This window comes from Magallana gigas, chromosome 5, assembly GCF_963853765.1.
Source record: "Magallana gigas chromosome 5, xbMagGiga1.1, whole genome shotgun sequence".
Classification (NCBI taxonomy): domain Eukaryota; kingdom Metazoa; phylum Mollusca; class Bivalvia; order Ostreida; family Ostreidae; genus Magallana; species Magallana gigas.
Window position 1 is genome coordinate 41,300,608 of NC_088857.1, and position 27,245 is coordinate 41,327,852.

The 27,245-nt window shown below is 33.2% G+C and overlaps 2 protein-coding genes across 4 annotated transcripts in view; both read left to right on the forward strand.

Moving 5' to 3' along the window:
- Positions 1-7,488, forward strand: part of LOC105335227 (uncharacterized) — a 28,517-nt gene extending 21,029 nt beyond the window's left edge. Inside the window, exons 19-24 of one of the 3 annotated variants that reach the window (XM_066085454.1) lie at positions 47-879; positions 1,033-1,271; positions 1,381-1,555; positions 1,677-2,936; positions 4,841-4,938; positions 5,023-7,488. In XM_066085454.1, coding sequence (XP_065941526.1) covers positions 47-879; positions 1,033-1,271; positions 1,381-1,555; positions 1,677-2,936; positions 4,841-4,938; positions 5,023-5,271 — 2,854 coding nt within the window. In that variant the 3' untranslated portion in view covers positions 5,272-7,488. The remainder of the gene's footprint in view (positions 1-46; positions 880-1,032; positions 1,272-1,380; positions 1,556-1,676; positions 2,937-4,840; positions 4,939-5,022) is intronic. The other 2 variants (XM_066085455.1, XM_066085456.1) reach the window with 2 other exon arrangements.
- A 4,319-nt stretch (positions 7,489-11,807) lies between these two features.
- The window catches only part of LOC117692401 (uncharacterized), a 34,840-nt gene continuing 19,402 nt past the window's right edge, over positions 11,808-27,245 (forward strand). Inside the window, exons 1-5 of the mRNA XM_066085457.1 lie at positions 11,808-11,974; positions 21,334-23,731; positions 23,986-24,207; positions 24,302-24,471; positions 24,754-24,936. Coding sequence (XP_065941529.1) covers positions 11,914-11,974; positions 21,334-23,731; positions 23,986-24,207; positions 24,302-24,471; positions 24,754-24,936 — 3,034 coding nt within the window. The 5' untranslated portion in view covers positions 11,808-11,913. The remainder of the gene's footprint in view (positions 11,975-21,333; positions 23,732-23,985; positions 24,208-24,301; positions 24,472-24,753; positions 24,937-27,245) is intronic.

Consider the following 27,245-nt stretch of genomic DNA (forward strand, 5'->3'; position numbering starts at 1 on the left):
TTATTGTACGGCTTATGCAATGATATGTCTATTTAATCAATTTTAGGTATTGCTTCTATTGCAACAAATGGCTGGCTATTGATGATGGAGATTGTACTCTTGATCGCATTATTCCAGTCTCGACAGCAAATAATATTTCTCTCAAAACACGTCTTTCTGACGAAACACAGACTCAAATTACGGAACACCATTTATGGTTATCACTGCTTCTTCGTCCACGACAAAGTAAATTCACACGTGTTCAAAGACTTTCGTGCTTACTGGCTCTCTTATGTCTGATAATGATATCAAATGCTATGTTTTTCCGATCCTCCGACGAGAACCAAAATGTAGACCAGGTGAAGTTTGGAATTCTTAAAATTTCTATGTCGACGTTTTTTATATCCATTATAGGAATTTTGATATCTAACCCACCTATTATTTTCGCTTCATTTGTATTTAGTCACATTAACAACGAACAATCTACCAAACGGAACTATTCCAAATTGACTAGAACATGTGAAAAAGATGACAGTCACTTTACTAAGATTGACGCCTCAGAAATGGATGTTTTCCAACAAAAAATTGACAAGTTTCCACATTGGCTATACTATGTTGCTTGGATAATTTTAGCGTTGGCCGTGTTATCATCCTGTTTTTTCTTAATTTTGTACAGTATGGAATGGGGTAATGCAAAATCAGAGGAATGGATCTCTTCTTTCGTTTTCTCTGTAGTGGAATCCTTGGCTATAGTCGATCCCATAAAAGTTCTCATTTTAGCAATCACTTTTACAACAGTATTGAAGAATATGATGCAAGAGGACGCGCCTAGGGTTAATCTACAAAAAGTACGATCATTTGCTATGGTGCCAAATAAGTATCAAGAGACAAACATTTCAGGTAGGAAGACACGTTTATTTGAATATTCTAGAAAATACCCGAGAATGTGATTTTAAGATGACAGTGAAAGATTCGATATCAAAAATATTTTTTCATTTGATACTTGAATAGCGATTTGTTTGCCTGTCTTTTTATGATGATGTTTTTCTTCAGATTTAACAAATTACGTTTTACCAACATATGATATACTCTCCAAAGAAGAAATTAAAGAGTTAAGGAAAAAATGTCATGATGAATCCCAAGCAAAAGCAGCTCTTAGGAACCTTATATTTTTTACCATATACATCATCGCTATTTACTTGATTAGCTACAAGGAACGCGACCAACGGTCTTTTTATTTAAAGCAGAACTTAGAAAACTATCTTCTTACTGGAAAACAAGGATTCTCAACTGTAAGCTTCGTTTGTTTTAATTCAATTTATATATCAAATGTATTTTGTCACTTTATAAATCAATATTGTTAAGTTATTTTAAACTACTACTATTCAACTTTAAATTTAGATAAAAAACCAAAGTGGTTTTTATAAATGGTTGAATAACACCTTCATCCAAGCATATTATCCCGTCAATAACTATGCAAACGAGCCATTGACAGTCGTGGATCGTCAATGGTTTCAAGATATGGCGAGTATTCGTGTTGGACCTGCCCGGCTGCGACAAGTTCGAATGAAGTCAAGTAAGAAAGTGTGAATATCATATGTACGTGTTTAAACTTTTAGTTTATTCAGCAATTCTGAATTGAATAAAAAAACTACATAACATTTTATACATGAAAGCATTTTCTTTTATTATTTCAGCTCCTTGCAAATATTCAAAGTTGCTAGAAAGTTATCCATGCATAGAGACTTATTCGGAAGAAGACGAAGACCAGAGCTCATATTGCTTACAGTGGAAGCTTTACAATAAAAGTGTTTGCGGGTCTGAAATTTATAAAAGACGTTTCTACACAGCTGATTCATGGACGTATACTGACGCTCGTGATATTTGGGGAATATCCCGAATGGGAGAGTACAGAACATACAGCGGAGGCGGATACATTTTGAAGTTTGTAAAGAACAAAGCAAGTGCCTCCTTACTTTTAAGAGAGCTTATTGAACATAATTGGATCAATCGAAATACACGCGCTGTCTTTTTAGAATTTACGATGTACAATCCAAACGTGAACCTTTTTTTATATGCTATGCTACTTGCAGAGTTTCCGGAGGTTGGAAGTGTTGTCACTTGGACAGACATTCAAGCATTTAAGCCGATATTGAATCTTTCATCGCTTGGCTTTGGACTGGTTATGTCATATACGATAGTATTTTTTTACTACATTTACTTGCTTTTCAAAATTATTTGGAACTGGTCTACGTTTGGGTGCTTAGCATTCATCAAAGAGCCTTGGAACATTGTTGATTGCATAAGTACCCTTCTAGCCTATTCTTGTTTCCTGACATTTATAATGAAATTGATATACACAAACACGGCTATGGATATGTTTTATGAGGACAAATTGACTGGTGCCAATCGATTCATAAACTATGGTCACATTGTTATTTGGGATAATGCTTTCAATGTTTTCTTTGCTGCTCTTGTTTTTGCATCAACATTACAGATATTGAAAATTTTAGGATACAACAAACGTTTTACCGAAATTCTAGCAGTTATTACAAATGCAAGAAAGGATTTGCTTTCTTTTGGAATTATTTTGACGATTTTACTAATTGCATTTGTTTTCTTAGCTTATTTACTTTTTGGATCAAGGCTAGAAAACTACAAGTCTATATACATCACATGTGGAAGTCTAGCCAACACGTTTATTGGCAAAAACAAACTTGATCCTCTAGTAATTGCCTCGCCGTTGACAGCCCAATTCTTTTACATGACATATGTATTTTTTGTCATTATGTTCATGTTGACAGTTTTCTTGTCGATCCTGAATAACAGTATTTCAGCAGTTCGAGCTGAGACTACCGGAGCCGCAACTTCTCTAGGAATGTTGCACATCGTAGAAAATTCAATCAGAAACTTCATTGAGAGTGTCTTCAAACTCAAACAGAGAGAAAAATCAGAAAGTAAGTCACGTTTTCAACAGTGATTCAAATATCGCGTAATAATTTCATTTCGGGTCTGGCATGGGTTAATAGTCATTCAATTTACATTATTCATTAAAAAAAAAAGACTCCTGCAGATATCTTTTTATGGATAGTTAAGGTGGAATAGGATACTTCTGCATTGTTAGATAATTCCAATCGAAATAAACAATAATATCAAGTACAATTTTATTCATATTTTCTTTCCCAAAATTGTTAACTAACAACGTAGCGCAATTGGTCAGTCATGAGTTCGAATCCTGCAGGAACTTAAATGTTTTATTTTGAATACTTAGGTCTCTTATAAACCATTTAAATAGGTTCGTTCCATATTGGAAAACTTATAGTCTATGAATTATACATCATATATTTATTCTACTCGTATATTTATTTTTCACAGTGCCAAAATATATATTGAATAAACTGTTAAGGGAAATTTACGAATTTACAGAGATAAGTAAGGTATAATATTTTGTGGTGGATAGTTTTCAAGATGAAAAAAAAGTTTTTCATAACTCAATCGTTATAGAGTCTCCAGATAGTTTCTGCTTTGGGATATCTTTATTTTGTTCTGAAAAAAGTATTTGAGCAATTTTTTACATTTCGATCGACAAATATTGGCATTTTTTTAGCTTATATTTCAAAAAGGTCTAGAAAACATTGCCTCCAATTTTTGCCCGAAATTAGCTTATTTCATACCATATCTAAAAAAATACATAAAAGACCCTTATTTATGGTTTTAATTTCGTAATTTGTAAGATTTTTTCAACATTTTTTTTATAATTTATGTAAAAGTTTGAGACTTTTAAATTATAATTTTGCATGTTGAATTGTTAAAGACTGAAGACAGGGGGTTTTTTGGTACAAAAAGGTCAAAATATTAATTAGGGGATGGAATTTTGAACAATTTTTTCATAAAAGTTTTAATTTTATTCATTTTTAATAGAATAAATATGTATTTGATGCCATGGTTCATTCCGATATATATAAAAGAAGAAAAAGAGATTTATCTTTAAATTGCAATTTTAGTCCAGAAAGGCCATATTAAATGCACCGTAGCACAAAAAGAAGCATATGAACCCCCAATTTTTGTTTTGAATTTTGGTTAAGCTGTGAGTGTAGAATTTTAAAATCCAAAATAGAGATATTAAAGAAATTAAGAACATGTAACATCGCTGTTGCAGAGCTGTTCCGGTTGTGAAAACATCTTTCTATTTAAAAGCTGAACTAAATTTATAATGTTAAGGTACCTCACTAAACCTAGACTTGTACTTTTTAAGACACTACGTCACAAGATGGCGATTTAAATGTTTTGTTAAACTGTTTATATCATTCGATTGGGTTGTATAACGTCGTAGCTCAGTGGTTAAAGTATTGGGCTTCTGAACCGCAGATTATGAGTTAGAATGCGCCCGGAGCTTTTGCTCATGTTTACTAGATTTAATTATCAAAAATGTCATTTTTCATCCAAAATTGCATATGTTTTGCCTATTTGACTTAAATATCTTCTTATCCATTATAATATTTATCATAAACAACTAAATGTCTGCTGATTTAAGAAAATATCTTTAAAGGTGTAGTGAGCCACCATACTTAACAAAAAAAATATTTTGAATGATAGTAAATATACTTTTATCAAAATTGGATGAATATGTTTTGATATTAGGATATCATATTTCTCAAATCTTTAATTCATTGTGTTACTTTTTGCAAAAAATCAATTTTTTTTCCTGAAAAGTGTCTTTTTAAAGTTTGCTTTAAGAACAATAATTGATTTTTTTTAAAACCTCTTAATAAGGTTTGCTTCCAAAATATTTCAATTTAAATTTGGGTTTCTTCTGATATCTTCGAAAACCTTTGAATTTTTTTTTTTTGCCTTGGAAAAGAGTATGCAGGTAACTCATCAAAAAAGGAGATCAATGCTGTCAACGTCATGACGTTAATTCGAGATATTGTCACCATTTATGGGAATGAAGAACTAAAGGTTCGTACGTCGTTATTTGGAAATATCTGAGATATCATTTTTTTTCTTCATTTTTTTAAACCTTATATTGTGATTCCATTCTAGTCGATAAAGAAAAGCAATGGTACCGACGAAGAAACATGTCATCTGATATCAGAGGCAACCTCAATTTCTCTCAAAATTGATTCTTCTAATGGTCGTGACCTGTCGAGAGAGAACAACGATGGAGATGCTTTCAAAGACAGAGCCATCTCTCGATTTGGCGCTGTATCCACATCAAGTGTAGACTTTGTGTTACATGATTCGGACGACTCAAGCAAATACATTCCAATACAAAATTTGGCGATGCTTTAGAAATACATTAGTGGACATTACATTTCCTTTTTATTTTCACATATAATATTTTGAATTTTAAGGTCACCTGAGTCACTCAGTTGACCTATTGCAATTGGTTTTCGTCCGTCATCGTGCGTCGTTTGTCGTGCGTTAACGATTTTACATTTTTAACTTTTGGGTCATTTGTTACCATGTTTAGGTCACCTGAGTCACTCAGGTAACCAATTGCTATCTGTTTTTTGTCCGTCGTCGTTAGTCGTTCGTCAATCGTCGTACGTCGGTCGTAATTTTTTAAACATGTTACCTTCTTTTATGGAATCACTAAACCGATTTCAGCCATAATTGGCATATACATGTAGCATTTTTGGGGTAAAGGGGAGTAAAAATTGTGAAATTCATGGCCCCTTCAAGGAAACTTCCTAAAGAGGCCACAATATATGTACCTTTTTACGTTTGTTTCCCTGCAGTGAGCTTCAGCCCACAACGCTCAACATTTCAGCAGCTAAATTTTAACACTATGATGCATGATCTCATAATTCTTAGTTTTTGCACTAAAATAAATTATTTAAGGTTATAAGGTAAGAAAATCTAATCTAGTTGTTCAATGAAAAACTTTTATTGAATTTCTACAGATAATATACCCCCCCCCCCCCAAAAAAAAATCATTTCTTTACCCAATTCTGCCAAAAATTCACAAAATTTCATAGTAATGGAAATTTCTAAAAAGTTTACTCACTATTTTTTTTAAACATAAATCTTATTAAGAGTTATATATTTGCTGACAAAAAAAGTTTATCTAAATTGACCGGCTAGTTTTTGTTTGATAGTCTCTTGAACATATATATCCCCATATTGTTTGATTAAGATTTACAAGCTGTTTTCCACATTGAGAAATGAAGCTGTAGTTAAAATATTTTGAAACGGTTTGGAAAGAGTCCAGGCAGTTAATGGAGTTATCTTGCCTTGCTTCTTCCTAATCATCCTTTGCTTGTTCATATTTATTATTTAATCATTAAGTATACTGTAATTTTTAAGTTGTATGATAAAAAGAGTAATGTAAGTATTTTTATCATTTGAAACAAAAACAGAGTTTGAACTTTCTAAATAAACACATAGACTTGTTATTAGTAAAGTAATAATTCACTTACCAAATCACTAATAACAGTGTATGTAAAATAATAATTTTTGTATAACTGCCAGATGCATATGGTGATGATTGTTAACAATGATTGTTAATGAAGGTTGAATATTCAAAGGCTAAAACAGGAGAAGTGAAAAACACTTTATTGCTTTTAAAACTATTTTTGTTTTAAGTGCTAACAGGGAGATTTTCTTTATGTCCCTGGAATGGGGGATTGAAGGTTGTTTGAAATAAAACATGTAGTTTATTAATGAAACCATCATGAAAGTTAACAAAAATGGGAAATCTATTTTCTATCAGAGGCTTACACGTTTTTAATAATAGTTCTTGCACTGTATTATGATCTTTAAGATTTTCGCCAAAAGTATAGGTTTCCTAGTTTTCAGGCAGGGGGCTGGTCATCATAATTATAATATAATTATAATTTTTCTACTCCACAATAAAACTTGATTACAAGTATGCTAGTAAATAACATTCTTCAACAAGTTTTTGTATGGGCTATGGTACTGAGGAGACTGTTAAGGCCAATTGGCCTCTTGTTTTGTGATACAGGAACTTCATACTGAAAATTGTTCCTTTTCGTTCATATTTCTGTATGTGTTTGAAATGACGTTATATCTTGTATTCATAAGAGATTAGCCTCGAGAAACCTCAGTACAGAAGTATCATTTATCTTAGGAAACTACACCTAACGTTTCACCGGTTACCGTGTAAAGTGAATTTTTTAACTGATTAATATAGATTAGCTGTTTGCTGACGACAGAAAGCTTTATTTCAGCTTATATTTTAACTTTGTGTAGAAGCCATTGATTTTTCAGCTTCGTCTCCTTTATCCGCTTTCTCTTCACTGTGTGAACTATTTTAGTGTTTTTCCTTTTATGAACATGAGATTTTTTTTACCTTATTGTTGCCCTTCCTCTGTACAACCATTTTTCTTTATTAATTATTTAGAAATGTTTATACATTTGTAATAATGACCGGACTACTTTTTGCCCTGTGAATTATAAGTTTTATTTTTTAAAACTTAAACAACGCAAACTGTATAGTTCAAGTACATTTTATATTTAGATATATTTATTATATATTAGTATGTTGTGAACAATAATAAATTGCAACTACGCATTCTGGGAGTTTTTTTAAATTAATTGTACTAAAAACTGCAGCAAAAAGACTGGACCGACCAGCCTTCACTCCTCTCCATCCCCTCACCCCCAAGTATCTAGACCCACGAGACTTATCTAATTTTTTCTTTAAATTATCCTTTTATGACATGTCTATAATCTAATGTATACATTCATTACACAAAGTTATTTAAAACAAACATTTTTAAACAAGAGGCCTATGGGCCACATCGCTCACTTGAGGAACAATAGGTGTGATAAAATCAGCTTAATGGAGTCATAATACAAACTATCTGGACAATGTACAATAATACATGTAGATCCTGTATAAATAAAATCCATTTTTCCCCTGGATATTCTTATGTTTAAAATCATTAGTCCCTTTGCTAACAGGATGATTTTATAGTCATATCATATGTTGAGTATTGCAGTTCTCAAAAAGCTCCTTAACAATAGTTTATATATGGGATATAAACGTACATCAAACTCTGAACCTTCTCGTGAGGCCAAAGAATTGTCCTGGGGCCAAAGTCTTAACAATTATAAAGATTTATCTGGCTGATTAGTTTCTGAGAAGATTTTTAAAGATTTACCCTATATATTCCTTTGTTAAACTTTGACCCCCCATTGTGGCCCCACCCTACCCCTGTGGATCATGATTTTCACAACTTGGAATCTACACTTCCTGAGGATGCTTTCACACAAGTTTCAGCTTTCCTGGCTGATTAGTTTCTGAGAGGAAGATTTTTAAAAATTTACTCTATATATTCCTATGTTAAACTTTGACCCCCAATTGTGGCCAAAACCTACCCCCAGGGGTCATGATTTTCATAAATTTGTATCTACACTACCTGAGGATGCTTTCACACAAGTCTCAGCTTTCCTGGCTGAATAGTTTCTGAACGTTATTTAAGATTTACTCTATATATATTCAAATGTAAAACTTCGATCCCCCATTGTGGTCACACCCTACCCCCGGGGGTCATGATTTTCACAACTTTGAATCTACACTACCTGAGGATGCTTCCACACAAGATTCAGCTTTGCTGGCCGATTGGTTTCTGAGAAGAAGGTTTTTAAAGATTTACTCTGTCAATTCCTATGTAAAATATCGCCCCACCCCATTGTAGCCCCACCCTACCCCCGGGGGTCATGATTTTCACAACTTTATATCTACGCTACCTGAGGATGCCTTAACACAAGTTTCAGCTTTCCTGGCTGAATAGTATCTAAGAAGAAGATTTTTAAAGATTTCCTCTATATATTCATGTGTTGAACATCGACCCCCCCCCCCCATTGTGGCCCACCCTACCTGCAGGGGTCATGATTTTCACAACTTTGAATCTACACTACTTGAGGATGCTGCCACACAAGTGTCAGCTTTCCTTGCTGATTAGTTTCTGAGAAGGAGATTTTTAAGATTTACTCTGTATATTCCTATGTTAAACGACCCCCCCCCCCTCCATTGTGGCCCCACCCTTCCTCCCGGGGGTAATGATTTTCACAACTTTGAATCTACACTACATGAGGATGCTTCCACGCAAGTTTCAGCTTTGCTGGCTGATTACTTTCTGAGAAGAAGATTTTTAAAGATTTACTCTGTATATTCCTATGTAAAATTTCGACCCCCCATTGTGGCCCCACCCTATCCGCAGGGGTCATGATTTTTACAACTTTGTATCTAGATTATCTGAGGATGCTTTCACACAAGTGTCAGCTTTCCTGGCTGATTAGTTTCTGAGAAGAAGATTTTTAAAGATTTACTTTATATATTCATATGTAAAACTTCGACTCCCCATTGTGGCCCCACCCTACCCGGGGGGGTAATGATTTTCACAACTTTGTATCTACACTACCTAAAGATGATGTCACACAAGTTTCAGCTTTCCTGGTGTTATGGTTCATGAGAAGAAGATTTTTAAAGATTTACTCTGTATATTCCTATGTAAAATTTCGACCCCCATTGTGGCCCCACCTTACCCCCGGGGGTCATGATTTTCACAACCTTGTATCTACACTACCTGAGGATGCTTCCACACAAGATTTAGCTTTACTGGCTGATTAGTTTTTGAGAAGAAAATTTTAAAGATTCACTCTGTCAATTCCGATGTAAAATTTCACCCCCCCCCCCCCATTGTAGCCCCACCCTACCCCTGGGGGTCATGATTTTCACAACCTTGTATCTTCACTACCTGAGGATGCCTTAACACAAGTTTCAACTTTCCTGGCTGATTAGTTTATGAGAAGATTTTTGAAAATTTCCTCTATATATTCATATGTTAAACTTCGACCCCCCATTGTGGCCCCACCTTTCCCCCCAGGGGTCATGATTTTCACAACTTAGAATCTACACTTCCCGAAGATGCGTCCACACAAGTTTCAGCTTTGCCAGCTGATTAGTTTCTGAGAAGAAGTTTTTTTTATCATTTTCACAACTTTGAATTAACAATACCTGAGAATGCTTCCACACAAGTTTCAGCTTTGCCGGCTGATTATTTTCTGACAAGAAGATTTTTAAAGATTTACACTATATATTCCTATGTTAAACTTCGACTGTGGCCCCACCCTACTCCAGGGGGTCATGGTTTTCACAACTTCGTATCCTCACTACCTGAAGATGCTTTCACACAAGTTTCAGCTTTCCTGGTCTTATGGTTCATGATAAGAAGATTTTTGAAAATTTCTCGAAAAATATATTCCTTATTATCTCCATTTGCAAAAAGGCGTAGTCCTTTATTTTCACAAATTTGAATTCCCTTAGGCTAAGGATGTTTTGTGCTAAGTTTGGTTGAAATTGGCCCAGTGGTTCTTGAGAAGATGTTGAAAATGTGAAAAGTTTACAGACAGACGGACGGACAGAGGGACGGACAGACGGACGGACAGACAGACGGACGCCAGACAAAATGTGATCAGAATAGCTCACTTGAGCTTTCAGCTCAGGTGAACTAATAAAAACTATATCCCCTCTTTATGTAAATTAAATACAACAATGTTGCTAATATAGTCTGCCTGCCGAGAAGTACTGCCGGTGAATAATTGTTGAAATGTGCTAATAAACTATGTATACCGGTAAAAACGACGAGCTCTTGTCTTAGCCCGATATTTCCCTTGACTAAATATCTGCATGTCATGATCATATAAATTCATTTGTTGGGTAAATTTGGCTCATATTCACCGAGAACTGAACATTACCTTTTAAAATATTAAACATGCAGTCGATAAAAATATTTCTTAGGTAAAGACAATTGGGAAAATTCATTGAAATCGAAATTTTATTACAACGTTATATTGCATTTATTTAATATTTGATAATCAGAAGTGTAAATGTAGAGGAAATCAATACATAAATTTAGGCCTGAATAACATTTTTAATATTCAATAATTAATAGCATATAGGCCTTTGTACTCAGTCTGGAATAGATAACGTAGGCTGTAAACAGTTAAATCCTTTTGTAATGCCTGCTTTCATGAAAAATTAATACCCGCTGCTGTGATCAGTTAATAGAACTATTTTAACAGGACCTTGGAATTTCGGTACGACCTAACTATCTATTTCTTGCATCAAAACAAGTTTAAGATTGTTTTCGAATGGATATGCATAAATTGCGTTATCTTAGCTCAAAAGCCAGACATATCTTGTTGATTTCAGAGAACCATGGCTGAATGTCCAGCAATGATATGGACAGGCCTACAGGCTCACATTGCTGTTCGACACAACTACCCAAAGTCCAAGCTCTTGTTAAAATAGTTCTAATGCTTGTTGGGGAATAATAAATTTGAATATTGACATTTGTATGAATACATATAGTACATGTATATGCAATACATGATTTGGAAGGAGCAGATTTTAAATACCAAATTTCTTTAAGAAAAAATGTGCAGCATTTAAATAGAATATTTACTCGTTTTACAGCTATATTTTAAAAACATGCAAATATTGTTTTTTTTTAGCAAATTATGTCTGATAGCACGATTATGGCATGCTACTTTTCTATTTACGGATTAAAATATTTTTAATAAACTATACAAAGTCAGGATTACAATTTCGGATTATAATCGAGGATATATAGGGATATGAAATAAAATGTTTTTCTTTTTCTTGCGGTCTTATTAGGTTCACCAAGATTTTGAAATTTGTCGAAAACCAACATCAATATTGGTTTTTATAATCTATTTGAGGATCTAATTCCCCAGGATTCTAAATGAGATGGACTGGAATATTGAAATTTGTTTGAATAATGATAAACCAACATAGCATGAAATTAACGCATGCCCAATAAACGCATGCCCAGTGCCCCATAGATAGAAGTAGTCTAGCAATCATCAGATATTTTCAGATAACGAGCATGGATACTTTGCATCGAATAGAACTTAGGTAGTGCGCAAAGACATACAAACATGAAGCAGCTTCACTGGTTTGTTCTTTTTCTTCGGCTGAACACGCTAAGTCAAGCAAGTGGTAAGTTTTTCAAAATTAAAAGTTAAAAGTTTATATTTGATTAGATATGTACTTTAATCAAATACATGTATTTTGTAAAGTAAAAAATTAAACTTGTGAAATCAAACGATATATATGGCGCTTATTCTTTTTAATTCAAATGTTATTTTTACGCACTTTGTAAAGTATTTTTACTATTAAAAGCACAAAACTTTGTATCATTCTTTAAAAAAAAAACAATCTGGTTAATTAAATATTTCCTAATATAGAACTTAGATTTGCCTTAGTTATAAATTACATGTAAGAAGTCCTAAAGATTTGTCATAGCTGTTTCACAAAAATTTATTAGCGTAACGCAGTTGACTAAATCTTATCTTAAGATTCATTATAAGCCACTTTTAAATCACTTCATTAATTCCTAACTTATAACGTCAATTCTTTTCAATATGATACGGGTGTAAACTTTGTAAGTAAACGTAAAAATTCATTCCCTTAATCACCTAGAAACAAATAAGAAAAAAAAGTTAAGACGTGTACATAGAGTGCAAATAGTGTAGTGCCTATGTGCATGTACTGAAATTCTGTATAACATTTTACCTTCACGTGCATACACGAGTAGATAAAAAAACGTATTATATGCAAAACCGTATCTTCTTTGAAAACGGTATTTTTTTTAATTTGAGAGATTGCAGAATCTTTCTAGTTTTTTTTTGGCTACATGTTATATAATTTTTGACAGCATGAATCATTTAAAAACATGGTCACTGCTAGAAATTCTGTTATTTTTTATAAATATGATCGAGTGCCTTTCTTTGTCTAGTTGGTCCATTAAAGATAGTTCGTGTTAGCATATACACACCCCTGCGAATGTTATTGTCATTTAAATTTTAGATCACGTGATTTTATTTGACCCTTTCAGTTTCGCAGTAAAATTCATGCCTCGTGTTTATAGTCCATTTCATAGAATCAAGGTACTTATAGTAAAATATAAAATCTAGAGGCTTATTGATTTTAAACTTTATCTTTAATCTTCCTAAATTGGTGGTTAAAATGTGTACTAGAAATAAATGCGACAATGCAAAAAAAGTTTTTGTCTGCTGTTGCAACAATTAACATGCTTGTAGAGATCCCCCCTGAGCATTAATTTTCGATCTGCGCCTGACCTAGTAATAGCATCAATAGTGAAACAGACTATACTATTTTATGCAAAATGTTCCTTGAAAATGGCTCGATATACTAAGTTTTTATGCAAAACAGACACCCATTTTTTTTCTAAAAACATGGTATTGCACACCACAAGCATTAAACATGGCTATGATTTTATTAAGCAACCCAATGTTTATATTTTCAACCACTCTATACGTGGTTGAACACGAACGATAACTCGGTTCTGAATATAATCGTTTAATATAAATAACACGTGGTTGAACACGAACGATAACTCGGTTCTGAATATAATCGTTTAATATAAATAACCGCTAGACGATGAAATAAGACATACATCTTCAAAGATTTTCATGTTTTAACATAAATCCAAGTAGGATATGATACGAAAAACGACCAATACTTACGTATTTTGAGAATATTATCCGAACACTAATACTTCCGGTCGAAATTTCACAGGAACTGAACAAATCTCAGTGAAGTCTCGTGAACTTTCATTCGAGCACCTCTGGATTTATTACATACTTAGCAACGATAAAGAAAACATTCCGAACACATTCGCAGGTCAGGGGTGATACTGATATGCTTAATCCTAAATTAAATAAACTCGTTGAGATATCCATATATTTTTTTTATGACTTTACTATATCTTACGGTATTTAAAGAAATAATTAGCAATTTAAAAAAGTTCCTCAATTGATCGCTATTGTTTTGAGTTTTTAATTTCATTAACTACGTTTAAATTTTTTCTCATAATTTCAAATGTATACCCTCTTCGTTAATAATGTAGGTGCCTGTGATATGAAAGTCAACTACCTACTCCGACCCCGACGCAAGATAATTTCATTGACGAAAACAATTATGGCTAATAAACTTCTGTTAAGTATTTATAATCAAAGCTATTTAAAACCACACAAGCAAAATTACATTATTGTCATTCTGTACAAAATTCTGTAGGTTGCAAACTTGCTATACATTCCAATTAAAAAATTGTTATGCCTAGAAAAAATAAAGATTGGTTTCAATCATGTTCATCATATTTAAATACAACCTGATTTATCCAATTAGCAATTTTTCACGGCAAAATAAAACTTTGCAATTTTTCACAGCAAAATAAAGTACTGCAAAAAAATCGACTTTAAGATATATATAGTTGATAAAGTATCTTTCAGGAAAGAGTATGCATGAACATTTCGGAAATAATAAAATTCCAATATTAGAAAATTAATTTTTTAATAAAAAATAAATGCTGTTTTTTTTTTCTTTCACAAAACTTCTAACTTCGTATTACCGTATTGTCATATATTAATTTACTGGGCGAGTGTATCTCAAAACTTCTATGTTCAGATTATCGTATCATCATATGTTAATTTACTGGGCGAGTGTGTATACAAAATTCAGATAATTATAGTTTTAACATATAATAAGAAGGTTCAAGAACAAATTAACAATATGTCCTATTGCAACACTCACAAAATTTTTTACTATGAACAATATCACAATTTGTAGATGTACTTGGTGAGTGTTAAACCATAATTAAACAATATGACGTATTGTAATTTGTACTAATAATTTATATTTGTACACATTTTCAGCAAATATTAAAATAATCACGTTTTAACTTGATTAGTCTATCGTGTAACCAAATATACTAATATTCTTTTAAATCAATATCAATGAAACATAAATACCACACAAAACAGCTGTGATACGCAAATAGTAAACTACGAATAAAATAGCTAATACATATTTAAAGTGATAATATGTCAATTCGAAAAATTAATCATTGAATTGTTTCATTTTTTCGTCCAACTGCTAAAACATGTAAATCCAAAGAATAAATATTTAAAAAATGCTACATAAATCGAAGATATAAATATTGATTTGTTAGTTTGTGCTTATTTGCTGTTGAATTTTGAACCGGTTTCATGATCAAAATTTACGATGCGGGTCAATTTTCAATTGCGGTCTTAATTCAACACCTGGCCTCAATATTCAACATTGATTGAAAATTGACCCCCGCGGCAATTTTCACAATTATTCGTTACACCGGTGCAACTGCAAACTTTTTGCAACGTCATTTTAACGCTTCTTATTGCTCCCATGTTTTAAACACCCTTCAAACGAACGGATATAAGAATTATTTCTCTTTTGCTTTCATTTCAAGATGACATCATTTACATTTTCTCTCATTCTTGTTCTTTAGGGAAAAAATCGATTTTTCTTTTCCGAAAGGCTAATTACTGTGAATGTCTCCTGCAGTCATTTTCTTTATATATTTTAGAACTGTTGACAACAGTAAGTGTGTCAATTGTGTGGCCTTAAAATGTCTTCTTCTGAGATTTCCACCAGTTTGAGGGTTTTCAATGAACACCGACCACCGACTTGTTTATCTACCGTCGTAAACAAAATATTAAATATTTTTTTTTAATTACTTTGTTTTATTATTTGTTGGCGTTTCTTCAGTGTCTATGCCAATTTTCACCAAAATTCGTCAATTAAAAAAAGAAAATATTCGAGTTGTCTCAATAATTTCCGAACAACCCTCGAACTTAAAGGAAATTTGAATTAATGTATTGTAAGTTTCACGGATAATCGCACAAATTCAGTGGTGTAGCAGTCAATGGATTGGGGAGTGTTGTTTCAGTTATAAAGAAAGATACGCCTCTGTGTGAGATTAATTGATAAAACGCGAACGATATACGATAGAGACAAAAAGGCACAGCATGTTCATTCATTAAATCTTATAATTATTCATTATTTCTTCCACCACTAGATAGTACTTTAGGAATCCTCATTTTTTTGACACAACAGGCAAGATCATTGTTATACAGCCCCCGTCTAAAAGGGATAAAGAGCTTTTCAACTAAAATCCTAAACTTATCTAATGTTAAGATTGTTGAATTTTGATTTTTTTTCGGGGCTGAGTAAAACATTTTTGCGGACATTTTTACATGCGAAATTATTTCTTCCTTCTATTATCTTTTATTAATTCTACACTTGATCTTGTCCGTATAAATTCAAATTTCTACATACTATATAGCATCATAACGAATGATAGTTTTGTTATTTATCTCTTTTTATAGTCCAGAAATTACATATTTGAACAACAAAATGTGGCATAATGCTAACTATATTCCATATTTTTTACTTTTTTACTATCATATATATGTCTAATTGTTTCGATATGGAGATTACATTACAAGCATGTACTAGAACCCTTTTTTCAGCTCCTCATGCAGCCATTTATTTACAGAAATTCTACGTACGGACTCTTTTCGATTTTAACCTGAAATTATACATTACCCTAAAAAAAAAGTTATAGCGTGCTCCTGAATGCATATATAAGGTTAGTTTTAACTAAAAAACTAAACATATTTCTAAACAGAAATCTTAAAGTGGCATTTACTTCTTTACGATGTTTATTTCAACCCTCGATAAAGTAATTCATTGCAGTGCATTACATGTACATGTACCTTGAAATGCCAATTGTAAATATATTTTGCGGAACGCTATTCCATTTTCCAAATCATTTTAATGCCTTTTGAATTAATGTAAAATGGATAAATGTTATAATATTTTTAAAACCTATAATTGAAGAAATTTCACACTTCTGGTGGATTCCTTCTTTAATTTACAAGTTTTCCAATTGCTTTATACACGTACTTACTTTTTTAAATTGTCTATCGCCTGTCTTAAAAGTCAATTATAACTTTTTATGTTTAAAGAAAATAAACAACAATCAATATTTAAAACTTCATTTTTCTGAACGTTTAGGTCCTAAATACATTCTATGGGCCCGTGTGTTAAAAAGTGTCCATAAAATACTAAATGATTTGATATTTGCTTTTTACCTATTTAATGCTATTGAATAAAAGTAAAAACAAGAAGCCCAGGGGCCTCATCGCTCACCTGCGTAACAATTGCTTTAATTCTGATCAAATTTGCATTACAGTATCAAAACATCTTGACGACTAAGTACAGTAGATCTTGCTAAACAAATGAAAATCTGCCAATTTTTATCCACCCCTTTTTTTGTGGTAAATACCAAGGCCCTTTTGTTGTTGTACCTGTTAGAAGATTTTTCTCTATTCCTTTATACCCCCCCCCCCCATTTCGCGGTCCCACTTTTCTCTAGGGAATCATGGTTTCATCAAGCTTAAATCTGCATAACCTGTGCTTTCACACTTAGTACTGAGTTTTGGACTGAAAACTTTCCTAGAATATTTTTAAAGATTTTCTTTATACATTCCTATGTAAAAATTCAAACCGGCATCACGGCCCCGCCCTACCACTAGGGACTGTGATTTTGCAAACTTTAATTTACACTACCCGAGGATGCCTCTACACAAGTTTAAGCTTTTCTGGCCAAATAGTCTTTAAAAGGAAGATTTTTAAAGATTTTCTCTATATATTCCTATGTAAAAATTCATTGTGGTCTCACCCTACCCCTGGACTATTATTTTAACAAACTTGAATCTTTACGATCTGGGGATGTTTCCACTCAAATTTGGGCTTTCCTGGCCTAATAGTTTTGAGAAGATTTTAAAAGATTTTCTCTATATGTAAAGAATTATCCCCCATTGTGGCCCTGCCCTACCCCCAGGAACAATGATTTGAACAAACTTGAATCTACACTATCTGAGGATGGTTAAACGCCAATTTGAGCTCTCTTGGCCAAAGAGTTTTTAAAAGAAATTTAAAAAAGATTTTCTCTATATATTCCTGTATAAAAAATGATCCCCTATCTGTGGCCCCACCCTTCCCCCGGGGACCATGATTTAAAAAAACTTGCATTTACACTTTCTGAGGATGCTTCAACCCAAATTTGAGCTTTCCTGGCCTCATAGTTTTTGAGAAGAAGATTTTTAAAGATTTTTTATCTAAATATTCCTATGTAAAACTTGATCCCCCTATTGTGGCCCCACCCTACCCCTGAGGACCATGATATGAACAAAATTGAATCTAAACTATCTGAGGATGCTTCCACTCAAACTTGAGCTTTCCTGGCCTGATAGTTTTTGAGAAGAAGATTTTTAAAGATTTTCTCTATATATTCATATGTAAAACTTGATCCCTCTATTGTGGCCCCACCCTAACCACAGGGACCATGATTTGTACAAACTTGAATCTACACTACCTGAGGATGCTTCCATTTTAATTTGAGCTTTCCTGGCTTAATAGTTTTTGAGAAAAAGATTTTCTCTATATATTCCTTTGTAAAAATCCATTCCTCTATTGTGGCCCCACCATACTACCAGGGACTATGATTTGAACAAACTTGAATCTCCACTACCTGAGAATGCTTCCACTTTAATTTGAGCTTTTCTGGCCAATAGTTTTTGAGATGAAAATTTTCAAAGATTTTCTCTATATATAAAAATTTATCCTCCATTGTGGCTCGCCCTACCCCCAGGGACAATGATCTGAACAAACTTGAATCTACACTATCTGAGGATGGTTACACGCCAATTTGAGCTTTCTTGGCCAAATAGTTTTTAAAAGAATTTTTTAAAATGATTTTCTCTGTATATTCCTGTATAAAAAATTATCCCCCAATTGGGCTCCACCCTTCCCCCGGGGACCATGATTTGAACAAACTTGAATTTACACTATCTGAGGATGCTTCCACTCAAATTTGAGCTTTCCTGGCCAAATAGTTTTTAAAAGAAATTTTTTAAAGATTTCCTCTACATATTCTTTGTAAAACTTGATCCCCAAATTGTGGCCCCATCCTACTCCCGGGGATCATGATTTGAACAAACTTGAAACTACACTTTATAAGGATGCTTCCACTCAAATTTGAGTTTTTCTGGCCTAATAGTTTTTTAAAAGATGATTTTTAAAGATGTTCTCTATATATTCCTATGTAAAAATCCATTCCCCCATTGTGGCCCAACCATACCACCAGGGACTATAATTTGAACAAACTTGAATCTACACTACCTTAGGATGCTTTCACTTTAATTTGAGCTTTTCTGGCCTAATAGTTTTTTAGAAGAAGATTTTTTAAAGATTTTCACTATATATTCCTATGTAAAACTTGATCCCCTAATTGTGGCCCCTCCCTACCCCCGGGGGACCATGATTTGAACAAACTTGAATCTACACTATCTGAGGATGCTCCCATTTTGATTTGAGCTTTTCTGGCCTGATAGTTTATGAGTAGAAGATTTTTAAAGATTTTCTCTAAATATTCCTTTGTAAAACTTGATCCCCTAATTGTGGCCCCTCCCTTCCCCCGGGGGACCATGATTTGAACAAACTTGAATCTACACTACCTGAGGATGCCTCTACACAAGTCTTAGCAGTTGGCTTTTAAGGCCGAATAGTTTTTGAGAAGATTTTTGAAAAATACCAACAAATTTTCAATAATTCTCAATTATCTCCCCTTTAAAGAGGGCGTGACCCTTCATTTGAAGAAACTTGAATTCCCTTCACCTAGTGGTGCTTTATGTTAAATTTGGTTGAAATCTACCCAGTGGTTCTTGAGAAGAAGGTGAAAATGTGAAAAGTTTACAACAACGACGACGACAATGACAGACAACGGAAAATTGTGATCAGAAAAGCTCACTTGAGCCTTTGGCTCAGGTGAGCTAAAAACTAGTGAAGCAAGAAGCCTTTAAAAAAATAAAATCAATACCATTTCCCATCTAAAGATTCAATCATATATGGAACAAATTTGGTTAAATGTATTTGTTGTGTTATGTCTACTCGAATATCAAAGAAACTGATTATGTTCCTTTGTAATTAAACACAACTGCACTAGGTTTTTTGATGAATTAGAAACACATAACATAGTTAAAGATGAAAATAGGCCATTTATTCAAATAAATGACAAAAATGTAAAAAAAAAAACAACCCTGTAAATATTGAGGGGGTCAGACGGGACTAAGAAAACACCGCTGATACATTTTCTAAATATTCGGCAACATATAATATGGCATCTGACCCCCTACATAAATAAACATTAAAAAGTATGGCCCTGATATGCCAATCATCAAAAAAGGATAGGATATACAAAATACAAAAAAGCAAACACAAAATAAACCGCAAACATTATACATCATATTAAAAGTGAAATAAATAACATAAGGTGGAAGAAAGGGATGGATGGAGAGTTTTTGCCGAAAATATTTCTTAGCAGCTTTGAGCGTGGCTTCTCCTCTGATTTACAAACAATGAAGTCACTAATTTGAGAAGCCAAGCTGATTGGTCGAATCCTATCGAATTCTCAGATTCGATTTAAAAATAGAAGATTGACCAAGAGACAAACAAATACGCAACCTTTGGAGCTTTTCTGATTGGGAAAAGTTTTTGCATAACGCAGGACAGTTAAATTTAGCAAATAAGACCAAGACATAGCACCTGTTATTACGTACACACTTGTCGTCAAAACATTTCAGATGAACCAACAGAAACAATAAACATACGAAGATTTACATGTAGATAAAAGAAGGTGGAATATACAGAATTTAAAAAACGCCACAATCCAATTGAAATTGGAAAATAACTATTTTTTCCAAGTTAGAAATATATCTATGAATTTACTATATACATTGTCCATTAATACTGCAACGGTGTTACAAAACATCTCAACCAGCGAATCTTTTATTTATTTTTTTAACTTTATTTCACAAACCAACTATCATCAGTAATGACCTTTTGAAACATCTCAATAAAATTTTGTTTATAAGAACAAACAAATTAATTCATTAAACAAAAGTTGATGTATAATCGAATCTTATATCAGGATAAAAGTTTACACTAAAATCATCAAAATAAAAAAAAAGTTAGAACACAAATTTATACAGCAGGTTCATTATTTATTGGTAACTTAATCAATAAATATTTAATTTTTCCTAATCAAAGTTTTAAAAATATGACATTTTGCATATTTACACATACAACCGTGCACGTCCTGTTTATTTGTGATGTTACTGTCAAAAATAATGTCTACCTTTTTAATCAGAATCATACAATAATTATCACTTTGTGAAAAAACGGACATCAATTTAGAGTATTGAATTATATGAGCTTGTTCTTCACATAAAATATTTGTTGATTTTCTAATTATTTCGTGCATTGATAAGCTTTTTGTAAGCTAAATACAGTGAGGTTGAGCTTACAATGCATAAAATGCATATTCATTTCCAAAAAAAAAAATCCTTCATCAATTAAATAGAATTATGTGTATACGTTTTTGTTTAATTCAGGCGATGTCCTAAAAAATCCAGCGGTTCACTTCATTGAGTCTGGTGTATATACAACAGGCCAACCTATTCAATTTAAAATTACTGCAGAAACAAACGTGACCGAATTCAATATCACTGCTGAAACAAACGTCACCGAATTCAATATCATTGCTGAAACAAACATGACCGAATTCAATATCACTGCTGAAATAAACATAACCGATTCAAATATCAGTGCTAAAACAAACGTGACCCATTCCAATGATGCTATTACCATAACGTTATTTTACGGGGACGGCTCGAACCTTACTTATTTCTCAACAGCTTCAGAAATTCAAAGTTTATACACTGCAGTGCCGATTAATCACTCGTACTCTCACCAAGGTAACTACTCAGTTTATGGGGAACTAACATGCAATGGATTCGTTAGTGTAACTCCAAATAAAACAATTTACATCTGGAACCCAATAAACATGGATATATCATCCAAATCCATTGCAGCAGTTGATGAAAAGATTCAGTTCGTTTTCATATCACCTCCGGAGTGGAACGTCTATTACACAATTGATTTTGGAGATAATAACATTTCTCTACACCGAGCTGGATCATTTCAAATTGCCTTTATGGATCGTAGTATAGTTCATTCGTATGCACTTCCAGGGTTGTATAATGTAACGCTACATGCTTGGAACTCAATGTATACCCATGTTAACAGCACAATAATAAGGATCGAGTATCCGATATCCAATGGAAGTTTATCCGTCAATAAATTTGCTTACAAAATTCCTATTCCAGATGGAAAGGCAACCTTCACTTTATCTTACTCATCAACAAACCACGATCCCTCTAATGTTCGATGTATATTTGATTACGGAGATAACAATGAAACCCTCGCTGTAAACTTAACAAATAAGCAATCAATTCAACGGATTCACTTTTATAAAACAGCGGGACAAATGAATGTGGTATTTACATGCACAAATGATTTGTCTCATCAAGTCGTAAAAACAGTTGTTAACCTCGAAACTTATAAGCTATCTGAGATTTTTTTTCATTATAAAAATCCAGTTCCCATGAGTATGAAGTTAGAGCAAGTAATTCCAACTTTAGAATACAATCATTATTTTAAATCAGTAACAATTCAAAAAAAGGTGACTTTCACCATTTCGATAAGCAAATTTCCAAACTTACCTTCTGGAATATCAGTGTTTTGGGATTTTGATGACGGAACACCTCTTAAACATTTTGAGCTTGTGTCATCGACTGTAACCCACATATTTGCAGGCAAACGTGGAATTTATAACATGGTTATCAAGATGAATAACAGTGATAGTGAGTACACAGTTTACAAAAATATAACATTAGGAGTTATTAAACTAACATGCAATACTAAAAAGTTTGATTTAAGGTTTACCGACGTACAATTGAAAGCAGAGGGAATTTCTGGTGATCCATTTTATACTTTTAATGTAAATTCTGACTTTAACACTGTTGTCTCAAAAGAAACATATGAAGTGAACCAAAATATGAATGGCACGACATACACCTTCAGGTATGCAAAATTTGGGTTCTACATTCCGTCTGTTTATGGAATACACACTAACAACGAGAGAGAGACAGTATATCTTGATGAACCACTTATAGCAGACCTCTCTGTGGATGATGTCTTCAGTCTAAATGTTCAACCAAGGAAAATACCACTTCCTCCGGGAAACGCTTCTATTTACGTGAATTCATCTTCGACTACTACAAGGCCATTTGTCACTTGCGAAATGAAACCTGGGGATGCAGTTGACCGCGACAGCGTTTTCACTATAAGACAAAATGTATCATCTACCGAACCAATGGTATTTAGTTATGCGTATAAAAGCCTTGGGACGAATATTGTTGCCATTAAGTGTTCAAACCACATATCTGTCAAAACAATGGAAAAAAATGTAACGACTGTTAATAGCTGTTTTGATACTCGCGGCATATTTGATCGTCAGTATTCAATACCAACAAATCCAATGAAAGTCTTCTCTGCAAATGAGCTATACATTTCAAATCGAATGGAAATATTTTGTAAAGACAATATTAAGTTTTATTGGAAACTGGAAACAAATAACACGGAAGAATTAGGTTTAACGATTGACTATGAAAACCCAATTCAAGAAGGTCAAGGTAGAATGCTAATAAGGAGAAATACGCTAAGGGAAGGTTTAATTTTCTTACATCTCAATGTGACACTTAGTACCACTTGGATAACGGAATACATGTATATTCAATTCCATAGCTCGCATCCTTTTGCTTACATTGTGGGAGGTGATTACGTCATTGGGTTAAAAAATATGACGTTCGACGCTTTGTCTGAATCACGAGTTGCTTACCTAGACCTTGGTATAAAGGGAAATCTAACCTTTACCTGGAAATGTAAAAGGTACTTATAAAGAAGTAGATATAATATCAATCTATTTTGTGTACATTTGACAATAGTATTCTAAGTGAATTGTATCTCTTTTAGTTGGCAAAGTTACCAATATTTTTTATTTAAAGGAAAATGATTATAATTTTTTTTTTACATATATCTTTATTATTATTTAGACAAAGACTGATTGCTGTATTTGGTTACTTTTATAAAGTTTCACGCCTCCTCAAATAGAAATACAATATTTACTATTCAATGAATTCTAGATTTCCACGTGCGTATATGAGTGTGGCTGAAATTCGCATCGATGAAACACCACTAGACAACTGTTTCGTTAAAGAACTGTCACGTGGTATTGTTCAGCTTAGCTCCGTGGTGTCAACTCACTTAGATTATGCCGTTACGGTGACAGTACACGGGGGATCCTTAGAAAGAACCTTTACACAGATTGCATCAATGACAGAAACAGGACCATCATTAGCTATAAAGTACATTTCAATTTAGTAATGATACTCCCTTCATTCATTCATAATTATTACAAGTTGTTATCATCTTTTCCATTTTTTGTATTCTGTTTCACAGCTGTAGCTTAAATTGCAACGACAAGGTTGCTGTGTCGTCCAAACTGACTCTTGTTGCTTGGTGCCAGTCTTGTGTGCCAGGCGATGATGTTAAATATGATTGGCATTTATGGCAAAATCTAAATGGAAGATATGAACGTGTTCTAATGTCAACAGAAAGTCAAGAAAACGGTGAAAATTTAGTACAATACATACTGTGGTTTCATTAAAATTCAAGGGTATCAATTTTTGTGAATAAAGTGAATATCAGTTTCAAAGATACATCAATGCGTGTTAACGACGAAATCCACGAAAATTAGTATTCAACGAGTATTGATGAAACAACGAAGTTATGCTATTTAAATTGCATCTTAATATTATATTAGCATATTAAATATATAAAAATGTTAAATTCCCGTGTTCGTTTCACATGTTTAATACGAAATGTTACATAAAAGTGTTTCTTTTTTTTAGATACTACATGTAACAGCCAAGCTTTTAATGTGCCTAGTTTTGTTTTACTATCTGGTAAATCGTATGTTGTGACACTGTTTGTCACAATTGCCAACCATACAAAACATGAAAGGAAAATCTACAGAAAAATACAAACCAACACACCACCTACCGATGGAGTATGTTCGGTCTCTAAAGATACAGGTAAGGTCAGCTTAAAACGGGAAACATTTTAAATAATTGTATTTTACCTGAATTATTTACGTTGCTCTCTACTTTCTATGAGTTGACACAACAATACAATGTTAAAAAAATATTCGTTTCATTATCTGTCATATCAAGTATCTGTGTCTATATGACATTTCAGTTTAGTGTTTTATAAAGACAGAAGAACATTATACTAGATAAAATGGGAATAATTTATCCTGAAATAGAAAGACAACAGCGTACGTTTACGGGTCCAGGAATTTTTTTTATACTGATACAATAGGCACTTTGATGGCCGAGCTACCCATTTAGTTTCCACTCAATGTTAAAAAATAATCGTTTTCTTTCTGCGTCTAAATGACATTTCATATAAATGTTTTATAAAGACAAACGAAAATTTTAAGTGGGGAGAATAATTACGGCTTACGGAAAAACAACAGCGTAGCAGTGCCCATTTAATATTATTAATATTTCAGGATGCATTATGATAGCCGAGTTACCTATTGAATTGCTCATTTTTTCTACAATTCTCCTGATCACTAGAACACCTTGTTTTATACATGTACCCCTTTAATAAATAAAAGGTCTGTAAACAGTTTGCCTTGCTTTGTCACATATTTGTGGTATTTAAGAGGGCAAGATGGTAGTGGCCAATTAAAGACTAAACGCGGAGAATGAGTGGAGGACGATCTATAACAGGCATGAGAAAACGCCCATCCCCCAATTCAAGGCAGTAGAAGGCAGAAGAAGCAGATTGACCCACCGCGCGACCGGACTTTTTATATTTTGACTGGACAATATCTGCCTTCTCTATAACATTTAATCAAATAATTATTACAATACATCAGAACACAGCATTTTAAACGCTAAGCTTCAAGGAGGCCAGGACACTAAAAACTTACCATAAAAAATTTGAGTAGACTTAAATTTATTAATGGAAAAACGATTTTTAGAGCAAATGTTTATCTTTTTTCTTTTCGTGAAAGAAATTATGAATTCTCAGATATTGCAAGTAAACACAGAAAGTATTTATTAATATTTACTTGGAGTTAAAGGGCATTGCTTATCAGCAAAACATATATCAAATTACTTACAAAGCAAATAATTAATTTTGGCTGCATTCAAACAACAAGGCCTAAAGGCACAACTGTATCATCAAACATTCAACATATCAAATAAGTGACTATGGTTGTAAGAGCTACAGACTCAAGGTGAAAGTTCAACACATCAAATCATTCAAGCAAATCAAATCATTCAAGCAAATCAAATCTCAAATCCATGTGACCATGACCCTTTGAGGTGCAAAGATCAAAGTCGAAGTTTCAATAATCATGGAAAAGTCGTTCAATGCGCCATAGAATCCAACCTAGATTGGTTTCTAAGAACACTCATAATTGGGTCTCCGTCACCACGAGGTGGGGCTTAGAGCTGCATCCGGTAAGCCGTGTCTCGCCATGGGGAATTTAGAGGTAATATGATTACAAATGGATCGAGACTTTGTGGTTCATAATCTTTTCAAGCCCACTTTGAATGGTGTTAAGAAATATTTGGTTGCCCTGATAAGGCTAGTGGACCCCATCCCTTTGAAAAAATTGGGGATGCTTCGAGATGTCTGGATGTTGGATTACTGAAATCTTCAAAGGCCTTTTTCACCATGAAGGAATAAAAACGTTTCTTTTGTCTTTCCATGGCCACTGCATTGTAAAAGTAGCACCATGTACGTCTGGGCAAAATGACTGATGAAGTGTACATGTGGAAACTCACTTGTTAGATACTGAAGTAATTTTATAAATGCTAACGTAATTTTTCTTACAAAAGTTTTGCTAAGATCATTGCCCCCACAATGGATAAAGATATCATTTTGGCTACAAGCTAAATCAAGCTACTTGCTTCAGTAGCTCTAATTTCTAAATAGCGTTGAGCAACTCCTTTCACCATAATGCTGCCACCATAAAGTGATTTTGTTTCTCTTGATTGTGATTAGACCCACAAGGTCGGAGCAAATGCTCTCTCTCTCGATATGTGATTACCCAAACATCCAAACAATCGGATAATTTGAAATAATTTTTAAATTAACTAGAACTTTTTTTGTCTTCAGCAAAAAGTAAGGGCTTTTCGACAGCCCCATTATCCCTTTTTAATTGAATGTCCAAAAAAAATTATTCTCTAATTTATTTCATGTGTTCTAAACGCCTTGGTATCTCCAGTTGCTTAGATAGGAACTTATGAGTAGTGCAATGTGAAAAGAAAGATAACTCCAGAACTTTACAGGTAGCTACACTTCTAATTTCCAGAGGAATATTTTC